The sequence below is a fragment of the Bidens hawaiensis genome, unplaced genomic scaffold (assembly GCF_021521415.1).
Source record: "Bidens hawaiensis isolate Kalapana, Puna unplaced genomic scaffold, B.hawaiensis_p1.1 tig00013761_1, whole genome shotgun sequence".
NCBI classification, from domain to species: domain Eukaryota; kingdom Viridiplantae; phylum Streptophyta; class Magnoliopsida; order Asterales; family Asteraceae; genus Bidens; species Bidens hawaiensis.
The window spans coordinates 249,108-271,125 of NW_027492175.1; the positions used below are offsets into that span (position 1 = coordinate 249,108).

The 22,018-nt window shown below is 36.7% G+C and overlaps 3 protein-coding genes across 4 annotated transcripts in view; 1 reads left to right on the forward strand and 2 right to left on the reverse strand.

Moving 5' to 3' along the window:
* Nucleotides 1-22,018, forward strand: part of LOC143544857 (uric acid degradation bifunctional protein TTL-like) — a 256,115-nt gene that overhangs the window by 227,811 nt on the left and 6,286 nt on the right. The window lies entirely within an intron of this gene.
* Nucleotides 11,052-16,821, reverse strand: LOC143544856 (RGG repeats nuclear RNA binding protein A-like). Its single transcript, XM_077036843.1, has 7 exons — nucleotides 16,540-16,821; nucleotides 14,160-14,466; nucleotides 13,958-14,023; nucleotides 13,567-13,696; nucleotides 12,754-12,912; nucleotides 12,594-12,650; nucleotides 11,052-11,380 (listed from the first exon to the last, which is right to left on the reverse strand). Exons 1-7 carry the CDS (start codon nucleotides 16,715-16,717, stop codon nucleotides 11,192-11,194), a joined length of 1,086 nt encoding a protein of 361 aa, XP_076892958.1. The 5' UTR covers nucleotides 16,718-16,821; the 3' UTR covers nucleotides 11,052-11,191.
* The window catches only part of LOC143544858 (large ribosomal subunit protein P1-like), a 49,569-nt gene continuing 49,504 nt past the window's right edge, over nucleotides 21,954-22,018 (reverse strand). For both annotated transcript variants that reach the window (XM_077036849.1, XM_077036848.1), the window contains exon 3: nucleotides 21,954-22,017. In XM_077036849.1, coding sequence (XP_076892964.1) covers nucleotides 21,961-22,017 — 57 coding nt within the window. In that variant the 3' untranslated portion in view covers nucleotides 21,954-21,960. The remainder of the gene's footprint in view (nucleotide 22,018) is intronic.

The following is a 22,018-nucleotide window of genomic DNA, read 5'->3' on the forward strand; positions in this document are numbered from 1 at the left end:
TTGATTTTGGAATTGTTGAGGAAAGAAAAGTTGTATGCGAAGTTTTCCAAGTGCGAGTTTTGGCTTAGAGAAGTTCACTTTCTCGGTCACGTTGTAAACGAGAAAGGAATACACGTTGATCCTTCCAAAGTCAAGGCCATCGAAAACTGGGAAGCGCCAAAAACCCCAACTGAGGTGAGGCAATTCCTAGGACTAGCTGGCTACTATCGACGCTTCATTGAGAACTTCTCCAAGATAGCTCTACCTCTGACCGCGCTAACTCAGAAAGACAAGAAGTTTGTTTGGGACGAAAATCAGGAAGCAGCGTTTCAAATGTTGAAACAAAAATTATGTAGTGCGCCAATTTTGTCTCTGCCCGAAGGGACGGACGACATCGTCGTTTACTGCGACGCTTCACATCAAGGACTCGGATGTGTCCTTATGCAGCGAGACAAAGTCATAGCATATGCCTCGCGCCAACTCAAGACCAATGAAAAGAACTACACAACGCATGATCTGGAACTTGGAGCGGTTGTCTTCGCGCTAAAGATTTGGCGCCATTACCTCTATGGTACAAAGTGTATAATCTTTACGGATCACAAGAGCCTTCAGCATATATTTGATCAAAAGGATTTAAACATGAGGCAACGAAGATGGGTGGAGTTGTTAAATGATTATGATTGTGAAATTAAGTACCACCCTGGAAAGGCGAATGTGGTAGCAGACGCGCTAAGTAGGAAGGAGCGAATAAAAACACTACGGGTCAAGGCCCTAAGGCTAACCATTCACACAGATCTCTCTACCCGCATCCGAGACGCTCAGCAAGAAGCCTTGAAACCAGAGTTTGTTAAAAACGAATGCCTTGGGGGTATGATTAAGAGTTTGGAACTTTAGGAGAACGGCAATCTATATTTCGCTAACCGCATATGGGTCCCTCTCAAGGGAGGATTGCGCGAGCAAGTACTAAACGAAGCTCACAAGACACGGTATTCCGTACATCCTGGCGCAGACAAGATGTACCAAGATGTTAAAACGCTGTATTGGTGGCCCAATCTTAAAGGCGCCATCGTGACGTATGTCAGTAAATGCCTGACGTGTTCGAAGGTAAAGGCTGAATACCAGAAACCATCAGGGTTGCTTCAACAGCCAGAAATTCCCATGTGGAAGTGGGAACAAATCTCTATGGATTTCATCACCAAACTGCCAAGGACACCTGGGGGTTACGACACGATCTGGGTTATTGTGGATCGGCTAACTAAGTCAGCACACTTCCTGCCGATCAAGGAAACCGATAAGATGGAAAAGTTAGCCCGATTGTATATTCGAGAAGTAGTTTCAAAACATGGAGTCCCTGTGTCCATCATTTCTGATAGAGATAGTCGGTTCACATCAAGGTTTTGGAGATCGTTACAAGGAGCTCTAGGTACTCGCCTTGATATGAGTACAGCTTATCATCCTCAAACGGATGGGCAAAGCGAGCGAACAATCCAGACATTGGAAGACATGCTACGCGCGTGCGCAATCGATTTCGGAGGTAGCTGGGATACTCATCTCCCATTGGTTGAATTTTCTTACAACAACAGTTATCACACAAGCATCAAGGCTGCGCCGTTCGAAGCTTTGTATGGGCGCAAGTGTAGATCCCCACTGTGCTGGGCTGAAGTGGGTGACAAGCAAATGACTGGTCCAGAATTGATCCAGGAAACAACAGACAAGATTTTTCAGATAAGGGATCGCCTTAAGTCAGCGCGCGACAGACAGAAGAGCTACGCAGATGTGCGAAGAAAACCATTGGAGTTTCAAGTAGGGGATATAGTACTGTTGAAAGTCTCTCCATGGAAAGGAGTCCCCCGTTTCGGCAAGCGAGGAAAGTTGAATCCGCGCTACATTGGACCATTTGAGATCCTGGAAAAGATCGGTCCGGTTGCTTATAAACTCCGTTTACCCGCCGAACTCAATGGAGTTCATGATACGTTTCATGTGTCCAACCTCAAAAAGTGTTTATCTGACGAAACGTTGATTTTGCCGTTGGAAGAGATTCACATCGACAAACAGCTGCACTTCGTAGAAGAACCGATAGCAGTAACCAGTTGGAAAGAACAAAAGTTACGCAGAAGCAGCATCAAGTTAGTAAAGGTTCAATGGAACTCGAGGCGTGGGCCTGAATTCACTTGGGAAAGAGAAGACCAGATGCGCATGAAATACCCACACCTCTTTCAGAACGTGGCTCCTGCCAGCGACGTCTCCTAAATTTCGGGACGAAATTCTCTTAACAGGGGGGAGAATGTGACACCCGGTAAATTCCCAATCCCTTAAACCAAGTAATCAACCTAAATATTAGGTAATTATGTTATATGCGCCCTGCGCGAGCGCGCCATGTTAGTCAGCGCGTGCATTTGTTATGTGCGCCCTGCGCGAGCGCGCCATGTTAGTCAGCGCGTGCATTTGTTATGTGCGCCCTGCGCGAGCGCGCCATGTTAGTCAGCGCGTGCATTTGTTATGTGCGCCCTGCGCGAGCGCGCCATGTTAAGAACCAGCGTGGGCATATGTTATATGCGCCATGCGCGAATGTTTTGGCTTTATGTTTTCATGTACCTTAACGTTATGTTGTCTAATGGGTTGACCATCCCGCATAATGCTAAGGCGGGTGCATCCTAAATCGTTTATGCGCGTGCGGAAGGAAACTAACCTCCCCGCATGGCGGGAACATTGAGAGCTAGTTTGTCTGAAGCTCTAAGATGGAATTGACTTCAACATAACTGATCACTATGTTGAAATACCAAGACCACCTGGAGAATCTACAAATGAAACTCAATGTCCCTAACTGCGAGAAGGTTACGCACCTACCCGCAGCAAAGAAATGTCCTTCACGCAGAAAGCTATGCGCACAAAGTAATACGCACAGAACACTTAGTCTATTCTCCAGGCGTAAGGAGATTACTCCCGCCCAAAAGGAAACAGTAGCGTGTTTCAGAGATTTTCCACTTTTTACTGTACACTAACAAAAGTACCTGAAAAAAAAGCACTGTAACACGAAAAGTCAACTATCAGCCACCCTATTCTCACCAACCCCAGACCTGCATGCCCTGACCAAATCAAATCAAAATCTTTTATCCACTACTCCACTTTTAAATAAATAATAATAATTTCCATACTTTATCATCATTACCCCTAGATATGAAAAGATTACAATCCCCTAAAGCAAGGGATTGTGTTCCCTCGAGTTTGCCTATAAATATGTAACCTAAGTTATCACCCAAAACACACTTCAAAGAACTACAAACTTGCACTAATCCTCTCCCAAGCATCCGTTGTTTTCAGCTCCGATCCTGTTACTAGGTAAGCCGAGAATATAACCTTGAGATCTACCTTCCAACCCTTATATTCTCCTATTTCTTGATCTTAATATATATACTTCTTGTTATTTAATCGTATTCTAGACCTTCAATTCCGAGGCCAACACCAAGAAAACCCGAATCTCGATTTAATCCCTTAACAAGAACCACAGGTGAGTCTCACAGCCCCTATTCTCGCTGTTTTCACTATTTTTAAACTGCTTTCGGGGCGAGGGACACGTACTTAAATAATGTTTTATCATGGTATACTTACAAGCTATGCAAGCGATTATGTGTTTAAATTATATTTCATGATGAGCAATGCGAACGGTTATCTAAGGTTTTCGATGTATGTGCGCTAGAACTCGAGTAAGTGATCACTTTACCATTGGAACTCTAAGGGTAGGGACTGCTGGTTTGATCCACCCACTCGTAGGGGTCGCGCCTCTTTGCATAGACGAGTGCCTAGTATGGTCATGGGGCAGTACTATGGGTTTGACCCCGCTCGTAGGGGTCGCGCCTCTTTGCATGGACGAGCGCCTTGTTTTCCGGCACAACGTCCGCGCGTAACCCGCGGGACGGAATTATTGATTAGCTCGTAGGGGCAGCGCCTCTTTGCATAGACGAGCACGGTTTTTCAGAAATGTCCACGCGTAAACCGCGGGACGGCATTATATTATTTAGCTCGTAGTGGTAGCGCCACTTTGCATGGACGAGCACACTTCCAGTAATGATCGCGCGTAGCCCGCGGAACGACTTTTATCAGATATATGTGTCAGATCTATGTTTTTTATACGGATTATCAAGTATATGTTTAGACATGAAATCATAAATGTGTTTCAATATGATTTTATCAAGACTATGATGCAATGCGATTTATCAAGTTACTAAAACTTGTGAACTCACTCAGTTTATACTGATTTAAATGTTTTTACGTGTCTTTCAGGAGATAACTAGATAGCGCATGGAGTCACACTTAGAGCACCTCACGCTGAACATCTAAAACTAGCTTTTTTGGAAGATTTTAGTTCTATCCCTTCGATGCGCGTGGTTGTTCCCACCGCGCAAGGGGATATGGCGTGGAAATCTTCAACAGTTTTTGTACTTGGATGTTTTTATGTAATTTTTAAACAATGTAATGTAATTGTATTAAACATTTCATGCGCAATGAAAATCTTTGAATGTTTGCAATGGCCCGTGCTTAATTATCAATCCCCACTCGCGCGCGCTCGGCTGATTCCGCCGCTCAGGGCCGGGTGTGACACTAAGGCAGCGGATCCTAACCCACTTTTTGAAAATTATATCTCGCATGCATACATTTTAACAAGTTGACATTTAAGAAAAAACCGGCAGCATTTCCCCTTAACTCCCCAAGCATGCGTATAAACCGCAAGCTCGAAAGAGTAAAAGGAAATAATCACCAGATTTTTCTTAAATGTCAACCCGTTAAAATATATACACATCCTGAACGAGATATAATATTCAAAAAGCAGTCCAGAAAAGGGACAATCCAAAATTTATCTCTATTAGATAAATTTTAGACGGGTATATACTCTAAAGGGCTATAAGATTAGTTAGCGAGTAAGTATAATATTAATATTCATAAAAAAAAAAAGCTCAAGTTTCTTACCTCCATGAATATGATGAAAGCTTGAAAATGGAAGAAGGGTGGATGAAGAAGAGAATGAACATGAAAAAGAGTATGAGCTGGGCATATATAACGTTACAATTTTCAAATTCTCGTAACTCTATATTTACAGCGGTTTCAAAATTATTTTTTTGAATTTTTTATATATATACAGCGGTTATTATCATTTACAGCGGTTCCAAATTAATTTTTTGAATTTCTTATACCTTTACAACGGTTTTACCGTTATTAAATATATTATTATTATTTGTGAACTATAAAACATCGTTTTTTTTAAACCGCTGTATACGTTATTTGAGAAACGCTGTAAATTTCCATTATTGTAGTAGTGGTTAGTCGAGTAAAATATCTAATCTGTAGAATTAAAAACTAATTAACCTAATTACAACCAGACCACCCGTAAACTGTTAAAACACTTTCTTTATTCTAGCCTGTTCGGAAACGTTTATTCACCAACAAAAAGCCAAAAATAACCTAGTGCGCATAACTTACCATATCGTCATCATCCATCGAAGTATCAAGATCAACCAAATAATCGGTGGTGACGTACTGAATTGTTGGGGTTATAACGTTTTTAGGATTGCTTCGTAGTTGACGTCCAGCAAACAATTAACAATTTGGACAGTCTAGTACTAAATGAATGTGAATATGTTACCTTACATAAATTAATTAACAAGATCGATGCTACAACCATTCATATATTGTTCATGGCATATGTTGAAACACAAAAGGTCATCTGGCATATCTGTTATAATTCCCAAACACTTAAATTAATATTGACAAAGCTAGCACTAGTGGTCTCTAGGACTAAAACGATCTAATCATTTAGCAATCAGCAAGTTAAGTTATATAATAATAATAATAATAATAATAATAATAATAATAATAATAATAATAATAATAATAATAATAATAATAATAATAATAATAATAATAATAATCTCACATCATTAAATTAAAGTTACAAATCACATATTCAATTCATCCGCAGACAAAAATATATTGAAACCTAGTTGTTGTATAGTATTTGCTCAAACAAAACAAACCTAATTATTATTGGAATCTGATTGATTGTTGTTCAAATATTGATTTAGTGAGATCGAATACGTACCAGAGATTTAAACGATGAAGTATAGATGGTTAATTTGCTAAATGTAGCGACAGCCAAGATGCGATCCAGGATTCATATTAGCGAACTTAGGGTTTTGTAAGAGAGGTAAGGAAGAAGGTACACACAAGTTCATCGTGTTATTACAAGTCCTAACCAAATCACGGTCATGTGTAGTGTTAAACTAGTCATAGGAATTAACCGGTTAAATAACGCAACCAAAAGGTTTAAGTTTTCATATGAACTACTTAAACAAGTAAGTTTGTTTTCGTTTTGCATCATGCATTTACATATAAGTAGGTGGATTAAAAATTTTACAATTGTTTTCTTTTTTTCACTCTTTTTTGCAGCATGGATTTGCCTTGAGGGAACAAAGGATGGTGTAGAGTTGGAAATTTGGTAGTCTTTTGACTTTTTCTAAATGACGCATTTATTGGCTTTGATGCAGCATACAAATCATCATGATGTTAGATTTCTCAGGAAGGGTAATTTGGGAATTTTGGACAGTCAAATTTTGCAAAGTAATCAAGTTAGTTTAGATTCCTTAAGCAGATTTGACTTTTTGTTGGTCAAAATGGATTTGAGAAATAAAAATTGTGTAGAGTTTAGACCATATCATCTTCCTCTAGTACGTGTACTGTTATAAAGCTTATGATCGAGTTTGCTTGGTTTAAAAATCAAACAAAAGAGTTATTCTAAAAATGACGAAACCATCCTAAGCGTTAATCTGCTGTTACGTATGTTGGAACGAGTCTCGTCTCAAAACAGATACACAAGTTCTCTTTTTAGCTATATCATGCGTAACCGCTTCGGTTAATGTCATTCACCAAAAGCGTAAATGAGTCAAACTCGTCATTTTAATAACATGTACCAGCTCTAGATATGGTTTGTTGAACCAGGGGTCGGTTTTATGCAGCTTAGAGTGTCGGGTACCGGGACATGAAACACGAGAGGGAATCCAAAACAAAAACAAACAAACTAACATTCAATCAAAGTCGGTCATTAATTCATTAAGTGATTGATATTTAACATAATAAACCTATAGAGCTCTAGAGACCTTAACAGTAAGTATATCACAAACTAACTAAACACAACTAAAGCATCACTCTTGATCATTCTTCTTCTTTTGTTCTTTATACCTCGCAAACTCTTAGGGAAACTCCAACTGATTGCTTTCAAGAAACTCTTCATAAGTTTCTGTTTTCTCCACAGACTCCTCTTTCTTCTTTCTAGCCTCCTCTTGTTCATCCAGATGTTGTTGCCACTTCAGGTCATCTTCTTTCCAAGCCAACTCCGCTGGAGTAGGCATTTTCTCAAGGGTGAAAATGACAATGAAGTTGTCATTATCCCCTTATATCCACCCCACGGAAACCTGATCTCACAGACCAGGCCACGCTCAGAAGCAAGTGTCTCTAGATCCCACTCGAGGAGTGGGGCTGTCTTGGAACAGAGGAGGTGAACCTGGCTCACGGGACAAGTTAAGCAGATTAAGGTTGAGCAGAACAATGCGGTGGAATCGGATGACCATAAGCTCCTCAGATAAGCCAATGGAGAATGGGTTGACACCATAGATGCACTTTCCTTCACCTCCTCTGATTTCGGCGACCAGGTTGAAAATATTATCGGTGTTGACCTCGTTCGAGACTGAAAACAAAACAAACAAGGGAAAATGAATGATTGTTTAAAAAAACAGAGAAGAGAAGAGAAAATGAATGATTGTTCATTTATATTTTTTGGTTTATGTTTGTTTGTGTTTATGAGCTGTCCGTTTAGAATGTTAATGAAGAACATAAATGAACCCAAACATGTTAATTTTCTTAACAAACAAGCATGAACAAAAAAAAAACCATTTGTTTAATAGGTCGTGTTCATGTTTGGTTAAAGTTATATGAACAAACAAAAAAACGACACCATATAGGATTAACCGAAAACCCATTATTTCTTCTTGAAGTGCTTGTAACTCATCTGCAGATCGGACCAGCATTTCGTCTACCTGACACGTAAATCACATTAACTCTACATTAGCAATAAATATTCATATTACAAAAGAAAATGGAAAGGGAGTCCAACTTCAAGCTGAGCATGGGCTAGCTCAGGACTCTAAATTAATTAATAAATAATAAGAGTTCGAAAAATTGACTCACAAGTGAGCACAGGCTCAGGCTCGGCTCAGTTACACCCTTGTTTTCAAGCTTGAGTTTGGTTCGTTTATTATTTATTAATGAATACTTAATAAATAATTATCACGCATTTATATTTTTTATATACTTTAGTTACAAATTTCAAATAGTTTTTAGCACACTGATTCAAGCTTATTTTTAGGCTTGACCAATTGAGCTCGTTTACACCCCTATAACACTATAATCGCAAACCACACAAACTTTAAGCATAACAATTTAATATTTTGTGCTTCTGTCTAACAGCTCATTAAAACTCAACAAAATGAAATCGATAATTGAAGTTGAAAGATGAATTAATTTAAATTAGTTTATTATAACATAAACAAACCTGCCACTTTGTTGTGCTTAAAGTTGTTTGAAGCTCCGTACAAAGTTAATCCAAATCAACAGATTGAACCATTTCCCTCTTCTGCCTAACCCAATTCCTGCCTTTTATAAACTTAAACGTTTCTAGATTGAATATAAAAGTAAAATAAGACCTAATTTCAATCAAACTAAAGGATATGAAATCAAGGATAGTTAAAATAATGAAAAATGAAACGGAGAGTAAAATCTACGTACAGTTGAACCTCCTTTGCGGCGGAGAAATGCATATATAAACAAGATATGTTGGAGCATGAGATGATGATGCTTACTTAGTGTTCAAGCCTAGGATGAAAGAAAACAAGAAGATGTTGTAAAGTGGTGGTGATGATCTTTGATCTTTGTTAAAGCTTTAAATGTTGAAAGTGGTAGTGATGTTTACGGTGGTGGTTGGTAGCAGGGGGTGGTGGGTGGTGGCAGGGGAGTGAATAAATATTAAATACATCAAGGGAATATATTGTTGAAGGGTGTGGTTTTATCCAACCGGGTGTGTGTGGGGATTGAAGTGCAAAAATCGGGATTTTCAAATACTTGGGAATGGGTATTGAACTGGGTCGGGGTATGATCGGGTATGGTAATACCCTGGTCGGGTTCGGGTCTAGGTATCGTCTTTAAAAACCATACCCTATGTATCGAGCCAGGTATAGAATCGAGTATTCTAAAACCGAGTATCTGAATACCTTATTTCTGGGTATTGAAAAAACCCAATTTTCGGGTTTTTCCGGAAATATGTTGGATTATTTAAGGGGTTGCCATTTTGGGATTATTTTTCCATGTATTTTTAAGGTAAATTCGGGTATTGATCGGGTATTTGAAAAACCCGTCGGTTCGGGTATGGAATAGATTCAGGTTTTCGAGTATTACCGGGTACAAATCGGGTTCGGTTCCGGGTGAGGGTTTTGGTAGGTAGGGTCGGGTACGGGTTCAGGTATTAAAAACCCAGTTTCGGGTTCGGGTTTTTTGTTCACCTCTATTTGTGGATACAAAGAAATGGATTGGTGGTTTAGGGATTTGAATAAGGTCGTGATATTGGCACACTCTTCTATCTATTTTAACGGTTAAGTGTTTTTACTCAAATTTATCCACTTAAATACATAGCCAAACCTAACCGGTCGGTACCTTGTTTGTACCCAAAATCCTAACCGGTTATTATCCAAGTCCCAAGAAACCAGTAACTACCCGATTCAACCCAGCAGTAACAAACCAGTTTGTACTATTGAGCTCTGTTTTTATGTTTTTCTATTATTCTTTAAAAAAAACTGTTTTTGGCGGGTATTTACCGATTAACCGGTTATGTTATACCCGAAACCAATTATATCGTGTAGGGGTTTCTTGACTAAAATCCAGTTAGTACGTAACCCAATTGTTATTCTAACCGGTTATTTGACCACGTTGACACCATAACCGGTTTGATATAAAAATAATTAAATGCCACTTTATCTATAGATCAATGAAAAAAAATTGTAAATGAATTGCAAACATATGTATGAAGTTACTCATACTATGATACTATTGAGGTCATTCATATTTCACAACACTCAACGTTTTTTTAATGACCAATAAAAGAAATTCATGAATCACCAGCAACATAGTAAGAAGCTAACCAAACCGACCATACAAAACCGCCCAACAATATTTACAAAAAAATTCATTAATTTGTAGGTTTTCGTTGGTGGGTGAATTTATGTCACAATAGTGTAAAAACTTAAGTAATTTTAATATTACTTTTGCAAGTTTTGGTTGGTGGGTAAATTTAAACATAAGGATACCATGAAAGTACAAACCATTTAAACATCTTCAATTGTAAATGAAAAAACAATATACATGTAGAGAAAAGGCATATCAAAGTAACTACAAAATCAATTTAGGGGTATCCAAGAAATCGAAAAAACTGATTTAAAATCAAAAAACCCAAACCAACAAAAACCGACAGTTTGATTTTATGTTTTTATAAAACCACACTAATTATTCGGTTTTGGTTTTGCATGTAAAAAAAATCAAACCAAACCGAATTCTAAAATTTTTGTTTTTATGTATTTTATATTAAGTAATTTATAAGAATTTAATAAATATGTACCTCAAAATTTTTTATCAAATGTATAACAATCTATTATTTTACAATTAACAAAAATTATTTATACCTAAATTCATTAATTTTTTTCCAACTTTTTTTTCGCCCTAAAATTTTCAAGCTCAAATAGCAAAAACCAAAAAAACCGAAACCGAACCAAACCCAAAACAAAACCCGAAAAACCGAACCCGTAACACCGAGACCGAACGGTTTCAAAAACTCCAAAAACCGAAGTTTGGGTTTTCTGTTTGGTGTAGCCAAAAACCGCACCGAACTGCACCACGCACACCCCTAACCCCTAATTGTCATAAAAAAAACAAAGAAAATTTCAGCACACCTCCAATATAAATACCTTAACAATCACAGTGAGCAGCACATAAAAAACAGATAAAATTTACACTTTTGAGATGTTTTCAAATACATAGAACTCTGTTATTGTAACATGCTTTGCTTATGCCATTCCTACAAGTGTTGATGAATACAGGTCAAAATGGCAAGAAGAGTGGCTCACTTGCCACCTAAAGTAGGGAAGTGACTCGAGTCTTCAATTTTTGGGGCTTCAGGAGCATAGCTTGATGAACCATGGTTGTAACGTCCACCACCACCTCCGCCTCTATTGCCGCCACGGCCACGCCCACCAGAAGTGTAGTTCCTTTCACCAGCAGCAGGTTTTAAGAAGTCGTTGATGCTGAGTGACTACAAACACCAAAATAAAAAAATTCAAACAATTATGCCAAAAATGTCACATTACCTAAGCAGTTAATACGGATAAAATATCGGATATCGGTCAATGACCGATATCTTATCGCAATGAAATATCTGTAATTTTAATATCATGTAAAATTCATATATATAGCAATTTTTGAACTAATAATTCAGTACAGTCTCCTACCATTAACAAAACCTTTTGCAACTTGCAAAACACTAACAGTCGTAGCAAGTAAGAATTGATTAAGACCTAAAATGCTAATAACACTAAACACTAAAAGTTGATGATTAAGACTTAAAACACTGATGTCAGAATATCTGTAATATATCATTCAACTATCGGTCAACATCGCTGATATTATCGGTACCGATATTCTGACCAATTTTGATTGATATTTCACCAAGGGACTAGTAACCGATATATCGGCGATATCGACTGCATAGCACATTACACTATGGGTATGTTTGGCAAAACTAGCTGGTAATTGTAGCTGGAAGCTGCTAGCTGGTGGCTGGAAGCTGTAGCTGGTAGTTGTAGCTTTTTAGAAATATTTAGGTGTTTGGTAGAATAGCTGGAGCTTTTAATAAAACTAGTTGGGTGCCCGCGCAGTGCACCGTTTTAATCTGAAACCTATTCTGACTTGACCATTTCGACTCAAAACCGTACCAACATGAACCGAACTAAATTAGCCCATTTTGATTGACTCGTTCCGACCCTAATTTGGTCTTACACATGACCCGGGCTTGCCTGACTCGACTTGTTGTCGATCCTAACCAATATTCACATAATATGTAAATTTTTTAAAGTTAAAGAAGTATAACAATATGATACTCATATTAAAGAGAATAAAATGCTCGTTTTTATGATGCTATTTTTTTAAAAAAATATTAACGTGCGAAAAAGTTATGGTGTTTTAAAAAGTCATAGGGGTAGTTGGTTTTGAATATGAGTTAAATATGTAAATATTATATGAATTAACAAAAGATTATGAAAGTTCAAGTACCAATATTGTAAATTTTGAAATACCAAAAGCTTGTAGCTTTTTCTAAACGCTAGTAGTTTGAGCTTTTAGCTTCGAGCTACCCTAACCAAACAAGACTTTTCAATAAATATGAGCTTTTTTTTAAAAGCTTGTAGCATAAAGCTCTTAAAAGCTCCTAAAAGCTCTTTGCCAAACATACCCTATGTAACAAGTATTACCTTCTTAGTTTTTTCTTCTTTCTCGGCAATCTCTTTACGCTTATCCTTGTCAGTCCCCTATTAAAATGAATTCAAACATACCGGTTAACAGAAAAATTAAAATGATGATAGAGTGTAGCTTTAATAAATTCAAGAATTAACTTATATAAATATCACTCACCAATTTAACAAATATTTCATCGCTATTCTTCTTGTTGGAGAGCGGTTGCAAGGACGCAAGCTCTTTGTCAACTTCCACCTTCCTTTCTTCAGTCTTAAGTGCCTCTAAAGCTTTCCTCTTTTCCTCAAGAACCTTCTGATATTCTTCAAGAGTCATTTCCTGAATTAAGAAATAACGATCATAGACTTTGACAAACATGAAAGTCAACAGCAGGTCAAAGCCCAAAAGCTATCCTGTGCTTAGGGCAGTTCAAAAAGCCCACGGCTCGCGGCACGCTTGGAGCTCGCTCGAAAAAAGCTCGATTCTAAATGAGCTCGGCTCGATTTCTAAACGAGCCGAGCTCGAGCCAGGGTCAGCTCAACTCGTTAGCTCGGCTTGTTGGCTCGTTTAGATTAAACCCTAAATTTTAGTATCTATATATTATAATAGCATACCAATAATAAATAAAAATTATACATATATTATGTCACTCAATACCTAAAACTTTATAAATTATAAAAGAATAACTAAGATACAACATATAAAGTTATAAATTCTCTAGTATTTTATATAATATGTATGTTAAAACTATAATTTTTGTCTTTTATATATCAAAATTTGTAAAATATAAAATAAAAAAAAATTAAAGGAGCTCGAGCTTTTAACGAGCTCGAGCTCGATAAAGAAAACGAGCCGAGCTCGAGCCAGCTCGATTAAGTTCAAGCTCGAGCTCGAGCACACTCTGGCTCGACTAGACTCGGCTCGTTTACAGCCCTACCCGTGCTCCTAATAAAAATGGATTTTCGGATTTCCATATTTTAGATTTGTGTTTACCTTATCCTCAGGCTCCTTCTCCTCAGATTCATTTACAGTGTTCTTTTTCTCATCCTTTGGCTCGTCCTCGGCCAATGGCATATCAGATACAACGGCTTTCTCCCCTTCATTCACAACTTCCTCGGTCTCCCTGTAAAAAAAACATTGCAAATATTATAAACTTACAGAAAATAATAAAATACGTATCAGTGAAACTTTCAAAACAATTACCTAAGAGTGGATAAATTTGGTTCATTTTTCTCTCAATGGATCAAATGAAATAAATTATTTATAAAACACTAAAAAAACTAGGTAAAAATGCTTTGACCCGACCAGTTTTAACCTATTACCCAAGCAACCCCTCTTCCGACATCTAACTCTGATATTTATACAAAAGTACAAAAAAACATACCGAGTAATTTCATCAGCCTGACTTCCCCAGTTCCCGCGACCTGCTCCGTCGCGTTTATGTTCATTCCTATACATAAGATAACAAGTAATTATTATAACTTAAAAAAGGTGCAATCGATATGTCCAAGCCAGTGATCAAAATAATGAAACTAAAGAAAAGTAACTGAATCAAACAAATTAAAAACAAAAGAGAAAAAAATTACCCGTAGCCTGTTCCGCTGCGGCGTTCATACGGACGGCGAGGGCGACCTCCATTCTCTGCGTCTCCATTAGCAAATCCACCACGTCGACCTCCACGAGGACCACCATAACCTCCACCACCACGTCTCTCGTAACCTTTCCCGCCATTAGACTCTTCAATGACACCTTGATCACCAGATAACCCTCGATTACCATATGACTGGTCATTGCTGCCTGAGTCTCTATTAAACCCTCCACCACCACGACCCCGCCCAAAACCACGGCCACCTCCACGACCTCCACGCACACCTTCATTTCTAGCCTCCTTCACTGTTCAAAAGTAATCCTTTTATATTAAAATATAGAAAAACAAACAACGCACATGAAAACTCAGCATTGCATATAAAGTTCCTCAACCTTCATAAAATACATACAATCTCTACATTTAACACCAAGGAAAACTTTTAACATTGTACAAAATCAGTAGATTTACTTTATACTGGCTAAATACACTTGGAAACGTGTAAATCGACTTCATCTTTTACAAGAAAAACGAGTAAGGCAAATATCAAGACAATGAATCTTCACTCTTAACGTGCCATTATCGAAGAAGCTTTGAACTATTTAATTCATTTAATTATTGGATTCCACATTCATGATATTCAAAATATGTATATCTAATACTGTTGTTATGGATCAAATAACCTTACAAGCAAAATCAAATGCCAGTCAAGCTATAACATAAAATCAAAAGCACAATGTGTTGCACATCGCTATAGAAGATCAACTATCTTTTATACCATAAAAAATATATACTTTTTTTTATTCATAAACATAGAAGATTATACGTTAATACTTTCAAATTATAATGAAAATATAAAACCTTAGATCAAAGAGTATTCCATTCAAGTCTCTTAATCCAGTTAGTGAAAACGTTACTACTAGCTACTGCCATGTCTTTCAACTTCACTTTGTTCTTCTTACATTGAATAAATGGCAATACTTTAAACACAATATGAGTTACTCAGTCAAAAAGCAGCTGTAACTAGCGGTTGAATGAAATCGAAAAAACCAAACCAAAAGAATAAAAGACACAATTTTTTTGTCCGCCGTAAAAACCAAACTGTCGGTTTCTGTTCTGCGTGTAACTAAAACAGAATCGATCCGAGCTTATAGATTTAATATTTAAGTAATTTATAATAGTTTAATATATAGTTTAACCGAAATATTTTAGCCCAAACGTATAATAGTAAATTAAATACTAAATAACAAAAAAGTCAGACCCAAAAGTCAATAAGCTTGGCCATAACTAAATGGCAAAACTGCAACCGAGAATTTGGTTTTTGGTTCAGTTTTAGCCCAAAATTGAACCGAACCATGCACACCCTTATCTTTAACATAAGTTAAAACCTGACCCATATAAACCTAAGTCTTACTAGCCCAATAAACAGTTACACAAAACAGAACCTCAATACTTGCACAAACTATCGGTTCAATCATCTATAATCCAACACTAAACCTATGTAGTCGATATCACCGATATATCACCATGATATCGGTTATCGGTCCGTTGGTACAATATCAGTCAAAATATCGGTACCGACAATATCAGCGATATTTGACTGATATATCACCGTTTTACAGATATCAGTTTTTTAAGTCTTAATTATCAATTTGTAATGTTCAATGTTGGTGCTTTAAGCATTAGTTAGCTCCTACTTGCTACAATTGTTAGTGTTTTGTAAGTTGCAAAGGGTCATATGTATATATATTTAGGGTTTGGATCAAATACAAATGAAATTAACGTGCTAAACATGAGAATCAAGTAGAGTGATTATATATACACGTAGAGTAATTATGTAATTATTCTATGATAATTACTCTATAATGTAATTACATAATTACTCTACTTGATTCTCACGTGTAACACGTTAAATTTCATTTGTACGTTAACCTTCCCCTATACATATGACCTTTTGCAACTTACAAAACACTAACAATTGTAGCAAGTAGAAACTAACTAAGGCTTAAAACAGTAACATTGAATATTAAAAATTGATAATTAAGACTAAAAAACCTGATATCGGTAAAATCGGTAATATATCAGTCAAATACTGGTCCAATATCGCTGATATTAACTGTACCGATATTGTGACAGATATTGTACCAAGGGACTGATAATCGATATAATGGTTTATATATTTATATAAATTCTGCATGATATTAAAACTACCGATATCCCACCACAATAACCGACATCTCAAATATCGGTCAACTGACAACTTTTTTACATTAATAGCTTACTCAAATCACAAATCAGCTTCAACATAACTTAAAACCTAACTACACAATAACAGAGCCTCACTACTTCTAATAACTTAATAATAACCATAAAACAGTTACCGGCTTGAGCTGGTGGAAGTGGCTTGGAAGGCAGCTTAGCCGGCTGAGCCGTCGTCTTACCGGCAGCTGGAGCGGCTTGAGCTTTCTTCACCGGTGCAGAAACAATCTTCTGCACAAGCAGTGATGGATCATCGTTATCGTCATCTCCAAGCAAATCGAATGGATTTGCAGTCGCCATATCTGATTCAACTTAGGGTTTAGCAATTGCAATAGATATATATTAACTTAATTGAAGTTTAAATTCGCCATATGTAATCAATTTGATTGAAACCCTAGCCGCAATTGATATTGATAATAAAACCCCCAATTTATTTATTTCTGGTGAATGAATGATAATAATAATTGATATTTTGGGGTTTATGTTACGGTTTGAGTCCTGTTGGTTTTGGATATTCAATGTTGGCCCCTTGTTGTATATTAAAAAGCTCGTTCCCTTTTAGCGTTAATAGGTAGGGGTGCAAACGAGCTGAGCTGATCCCGAGCTTGATTAAGCTCGAACTTGGCTAGTTTAACATATACGGAGCTTGAGCTCGACTTGTTTTGATATCTATTTTTAAAGCTCAAACTCGGCTCGTTAATAGTTTTTCAAGCTCGAATTAGGCTTACCCTCAACTCGTTTACTATTTTTTAATTGATTTTTATATATTTATGATTATTTTTATATAAACTTTATATATAACATAATATAATTATCTAGTTATTTTCATAGCATTATGTATATTAATTAGCAATTGTTGTGTATATATATATATATATGATTAAAATTATATGGGTGATGGGCTTGTCTAGGCTCATGAGCCGGCTCAAGCTCAATAAAAAAGCTCGGGCTTGGGATAATTTATTAAACGATCTTATTTTTAAGCTCAAACTTAGGCTTGTTTAAGCTCGGCTCGATCGAGTTTTTTCATGAGCTTATCTCGAGTAGCTCGCGAACAGCTCGGCTCTTTGCACCCATAATATAGGCTAGTCCCTCGCCATTCAGGACGGTGTTTCACACACCTCTACCTCTAAAAATGTTGTTGAATTGGACCCTTCACGTGATTGGCGATGAATTAAAACCACGAGCCTTATTGATTTACATGTTTGCAAAAGGTGTATGAGAATTGATCAATAAAAGGTGGAGGCTCTCGGTCGGTTCAAGCAATTCAGTTACAGAAACTTTAGACATTCTAAAGTTAGCGTTAGTGTCCAACATTCGTAGGTAAATAAATCAAACAACATGCTCAGCAACCTTATGGTTTATCTAGAAAGCTTGAAGTGAAAAATTATTCGACAAAGATTCAAATGGTTAAGATCAAAACAAACACCTAAATAAAGATATTGGGGCAAAGTGAATTCTTTAAAATGGAATGTATGGTGTAATTTAGTGTGTAAAGCCTTGTCTTTACTATATCGGTTTCGGTTTGTACGTCCGTACCATCTATCTAGCATCTTGCTAGTTTCTCTATAAATCTCTTTTGTTGTTTAAACAAAAAATATTGTGCTTTTGGAGAATCCATGAATATGACCAATATCCAAATTTAAATTACGGATATTAACCATTAGAACTTTATAAAATCTCTTTTATTGTTTAAAAAAGTTTTAATGATTTTAAGTTTTTAACATACACTTGTTACAAACGTACTTATTATTGGAAGAATATTTCAAGATTTTGCATAGAATACAAGACATTGCAAATATTTCTTAGAGAAAATTCTCAATATAGCCTTTTTATAGAAAGAGAAAATACAAATTAACTCATAAATCTTGAAGATTCCCAAAATGTCTAAAAAAATATGGACTAGGACGACACTTTAGAAAAAGTTCCGACGAGATTTCTACAAAAAAATTATGTATTGACACGTTTAAAAAAAGCTAACAAGCCGGCCACAATATTAAAATGTTGAGGGAACCGTTCATATTTTCACACTAAATATTCTTTTTAAAAACAGCCTTTCCAAAACCAGTTTTTATTGCTTTCTACCTCATTCGTATAAATTATCAAAACCTTAAAAGTTGTTCCTTTCAATTACGTCTTGGCAGGACAAATGTTATATTGGGAATTTTCCCTATTTCAAATCATTAACATTGAAGACTAAAATTGCCCACAAAATACACACCTAAATTAAGTTGTGTGATGGGATAGCAAAAGTTTGGTGCTTATCCACAATTGTAGCATACGTCCAAAATAGTGAAACTATTACATAACAAAGTGATTGTGACATTTAGATAGCCATTTATAAAAAGGCAAAAACATATGATCTGAGTGACCACTTCCTCACAAGAGGTCAGATTATACTTTCCGAATTTTCATTATTTGTAGTTTTTCTAATGAATATTGCAGCCTATTATCATGCAAATTTATATAAAACAAATTAAAGTACACGATAACATTTCTTTAGGTGGAGAGATATGTCTCGAACCCGGGTCGGCGGGTCGGAAGTAAAAGAATAACCATAACATCATAAAGAGAAGACACCAAAAAGGAACACTCGTGTAGAGCTCACACCTCTAGACCTTTGCAGACGCCATAACTGTATAAGAATATGCATCAACAGGGTGAGCCCAGTTATTTAGCTAGTACACACGGGATAACCATTGCAGATACACGAAGGAGACAGTAGTACTAATGGGTGGACCCCGTGCCAAACGACATCCACAATCCCCACTATGATGGTTGCAGAGGAGACAGCCCAACATGCACCCAACACAGGTCCAGCATTTTCTTTCCATCATCGTACACATCAGCTATAAATAGGAGGCTCCATCATACGGTAAAACATTCCAACTCTACCCTCTCTAGCCATGTACTCCTTTTGCTTATACACATCATGCACAGAGAAACCATAATGAAGACGATAACGATTCATTGTTGAGCTAAAAGCATCTCTTCCTTCTAACCTTCACTACACATACATTCGATTTATGTCTTTGCACTTGCAAATCTCAATAATCGGCCTCGTTGGATTCAAGACTCTTCTATACAGATACAATTAGCATGATCCTTAACATGCTAAGATAATGAAAACAGAATTTAACCCTTAATAGTTATGTACTTATGTTAATGTTGATTGTAGAGTGAGGTAGCCAATTGGGTTTCAATGTTTCATATTTATGTATAGATATCCTATCCTAAGACAAGAAGGTTGGGCTTAAAACAAGATCTATCGGTGGATAAGATCACATCTTCATAACACAATGTGTACATGTTCAGCCTCACTCAAGGTAATTGAAGAAACACTGATCCGCTTCCCGGGTATGGGTCCTGAATCCGGTGAGTCCAGAGGGTACAATACGATAATTACTACCACGATATGAGTAAGGCTTCCTAAAGTCCAGTGATCGGAACCTGCAAAACATACACCGTGAGTCTCGTTACAGGAAGAACAAGAGGGGGTCTTCCTGTAACCACCCTCCGACGTGAGAATCAGTAATGTTCGTAATGAAGAAAGTACTTATGTATAGAGACTAAGTGTAGTCAGAATATATGTGAGTGAATGAATACCTCAAACCGTTTGACAAGGTATTTATAGCCGAAGGATGATGGAAGATCATTGGGGCAGCTGCCCTCTTCTAGAATATATTTTATAACCGCCTGGACACGTGTCTTCTTGTGATAGGTTGGGCTATACGTCCCATGTGCATGGGTATAACAACCTGGACACGCGTCACCAAATGATAGGACGGATTGCACCCTGGCCATGTGCACGGTTATAACAACCTGGTCAGGTGTCCTTTATTCATTGGTTAATATGTTATGTATTTCCCAAGTTAGAATCGTAAGCTTTCTTCTAGAGAGTATTTGAGTAATGACAGCTGTCCTGCTGGCACTGTCCTCCAGTTGTTTAAGCAGACAGACGTTCTGTCTTGCGGATGACTTTTGAGGACGCCAGGATGCTTCCGCCTGTGTTATGAGAACGTTCCTCCTTATTCGTAACATGCGGGTGGCCCAAGTGTCCCGCGGGTGGTTTATAAGAGGGTTCTCTATGACCCGCGGGTAGTATTTAAGGGTATTTGGGTCTTTTTGGTACCATACCTCTACAGTAATGGGTCAAACCTAACGAGTCTAAGTGGGATCTTATTGCATGACAAAGCCACAGATTGGGCTTAATATTCAAGATCCAGAAAAATGGGTTGACTCCGGAAAATTGCTGCTCTTATTCCGCGGACTTTAGAAAGTGAAATCAATCATATAAATGGCATGATTCCTCAGCTGAAACATTGTTTAAGCACCGAAGAAAACCGAATAAGTAAAATGACATGATTCACCACTGATTAATCGTTTGTTGAATAATAAATAGCAAATCTAAAATGTCACCTAGGAAAATTCTAGGCCTTTCATCTCTCTCATGCTAAATGATAATATCATATTGTAATTATATTGTTTATACCCTTCAACAAAAAACATAGTTTTTTGTAATTTTGTCGTTAACAAATAAAAAACCAGATCGTGTTATTAAGAAACTCATTTACAAAACAATATTTATATAAAATACGGAGTTTTATAAAACAAAGATATATTTTAAAATCGGTTTTTTTTAAGATAAAAGTTTATAAAAACTGAATTAAAACCGAAACTTTTAAACGAGAATTTTTATTAAAAATACAAAAGGGCATGTCTTCAGAAGCATTTTTGTTTATTTTTTATTAAACAAAGGTTTAAAATAATGATATTTTTGTATGATTACATAAAGCACTTAATTCTAATTTTAATCATGTTCCCTCTCAAAAAACCACTCTAAAATTCTAAATAATTTTTTTAACCCGTGTAATATAAGTACTATCCTAGTTAAAATAATACTTGTAGCCACAACGGTACTATATTTTACAAAATTGTTCTACTACGCATGTTTCACATGTCTTTTTAATATTTTCTTAACTAAGCGTTTTCCAGTAAGCCGATAAAATGTACTCTTCTTCATCCTAAACACCATCCCATCAACTTCTAAGAACTCGATCACAACAGTGGAATCAACGGCAACGATAGTTTCAACAAGAAATCGGAAAGGTAATATTTCTTAATGGTTGTCAAGATACTATCGTAGATCGTCGAAAGATCAGCCAAGAGACAGACTGAGCATTGAAGAAGTGTAAAACAGATAACATAACCGAACTGCATAAACACCGCTACTAAAAACCATAATAAACAAGTCATACCTATGTTTTCCATATTAAAGGTGACATAAGACATCACATAATTTGAAAACTAAGACACCATAATCCAGTACTAGCATATATAATACGCGACGAAAATGATCCCATACACCATAATAAAATCTTTAAGACATAAACCGAACGACATCCATGCCAACAGACTCACCATAATAAAATCTTTTTAAGACATAAACCGAACGACAACCATGTCAACAGAATCAACACTAATACATGTACTACTCAAACTAGTGCGACCGTAGGTAACTAAATCTTACTAGCATAAAGCATTTAATCGAATAAACCAGATACAAAATCATCATCACTCTCTTCTTCTTTGGTCTCTTCC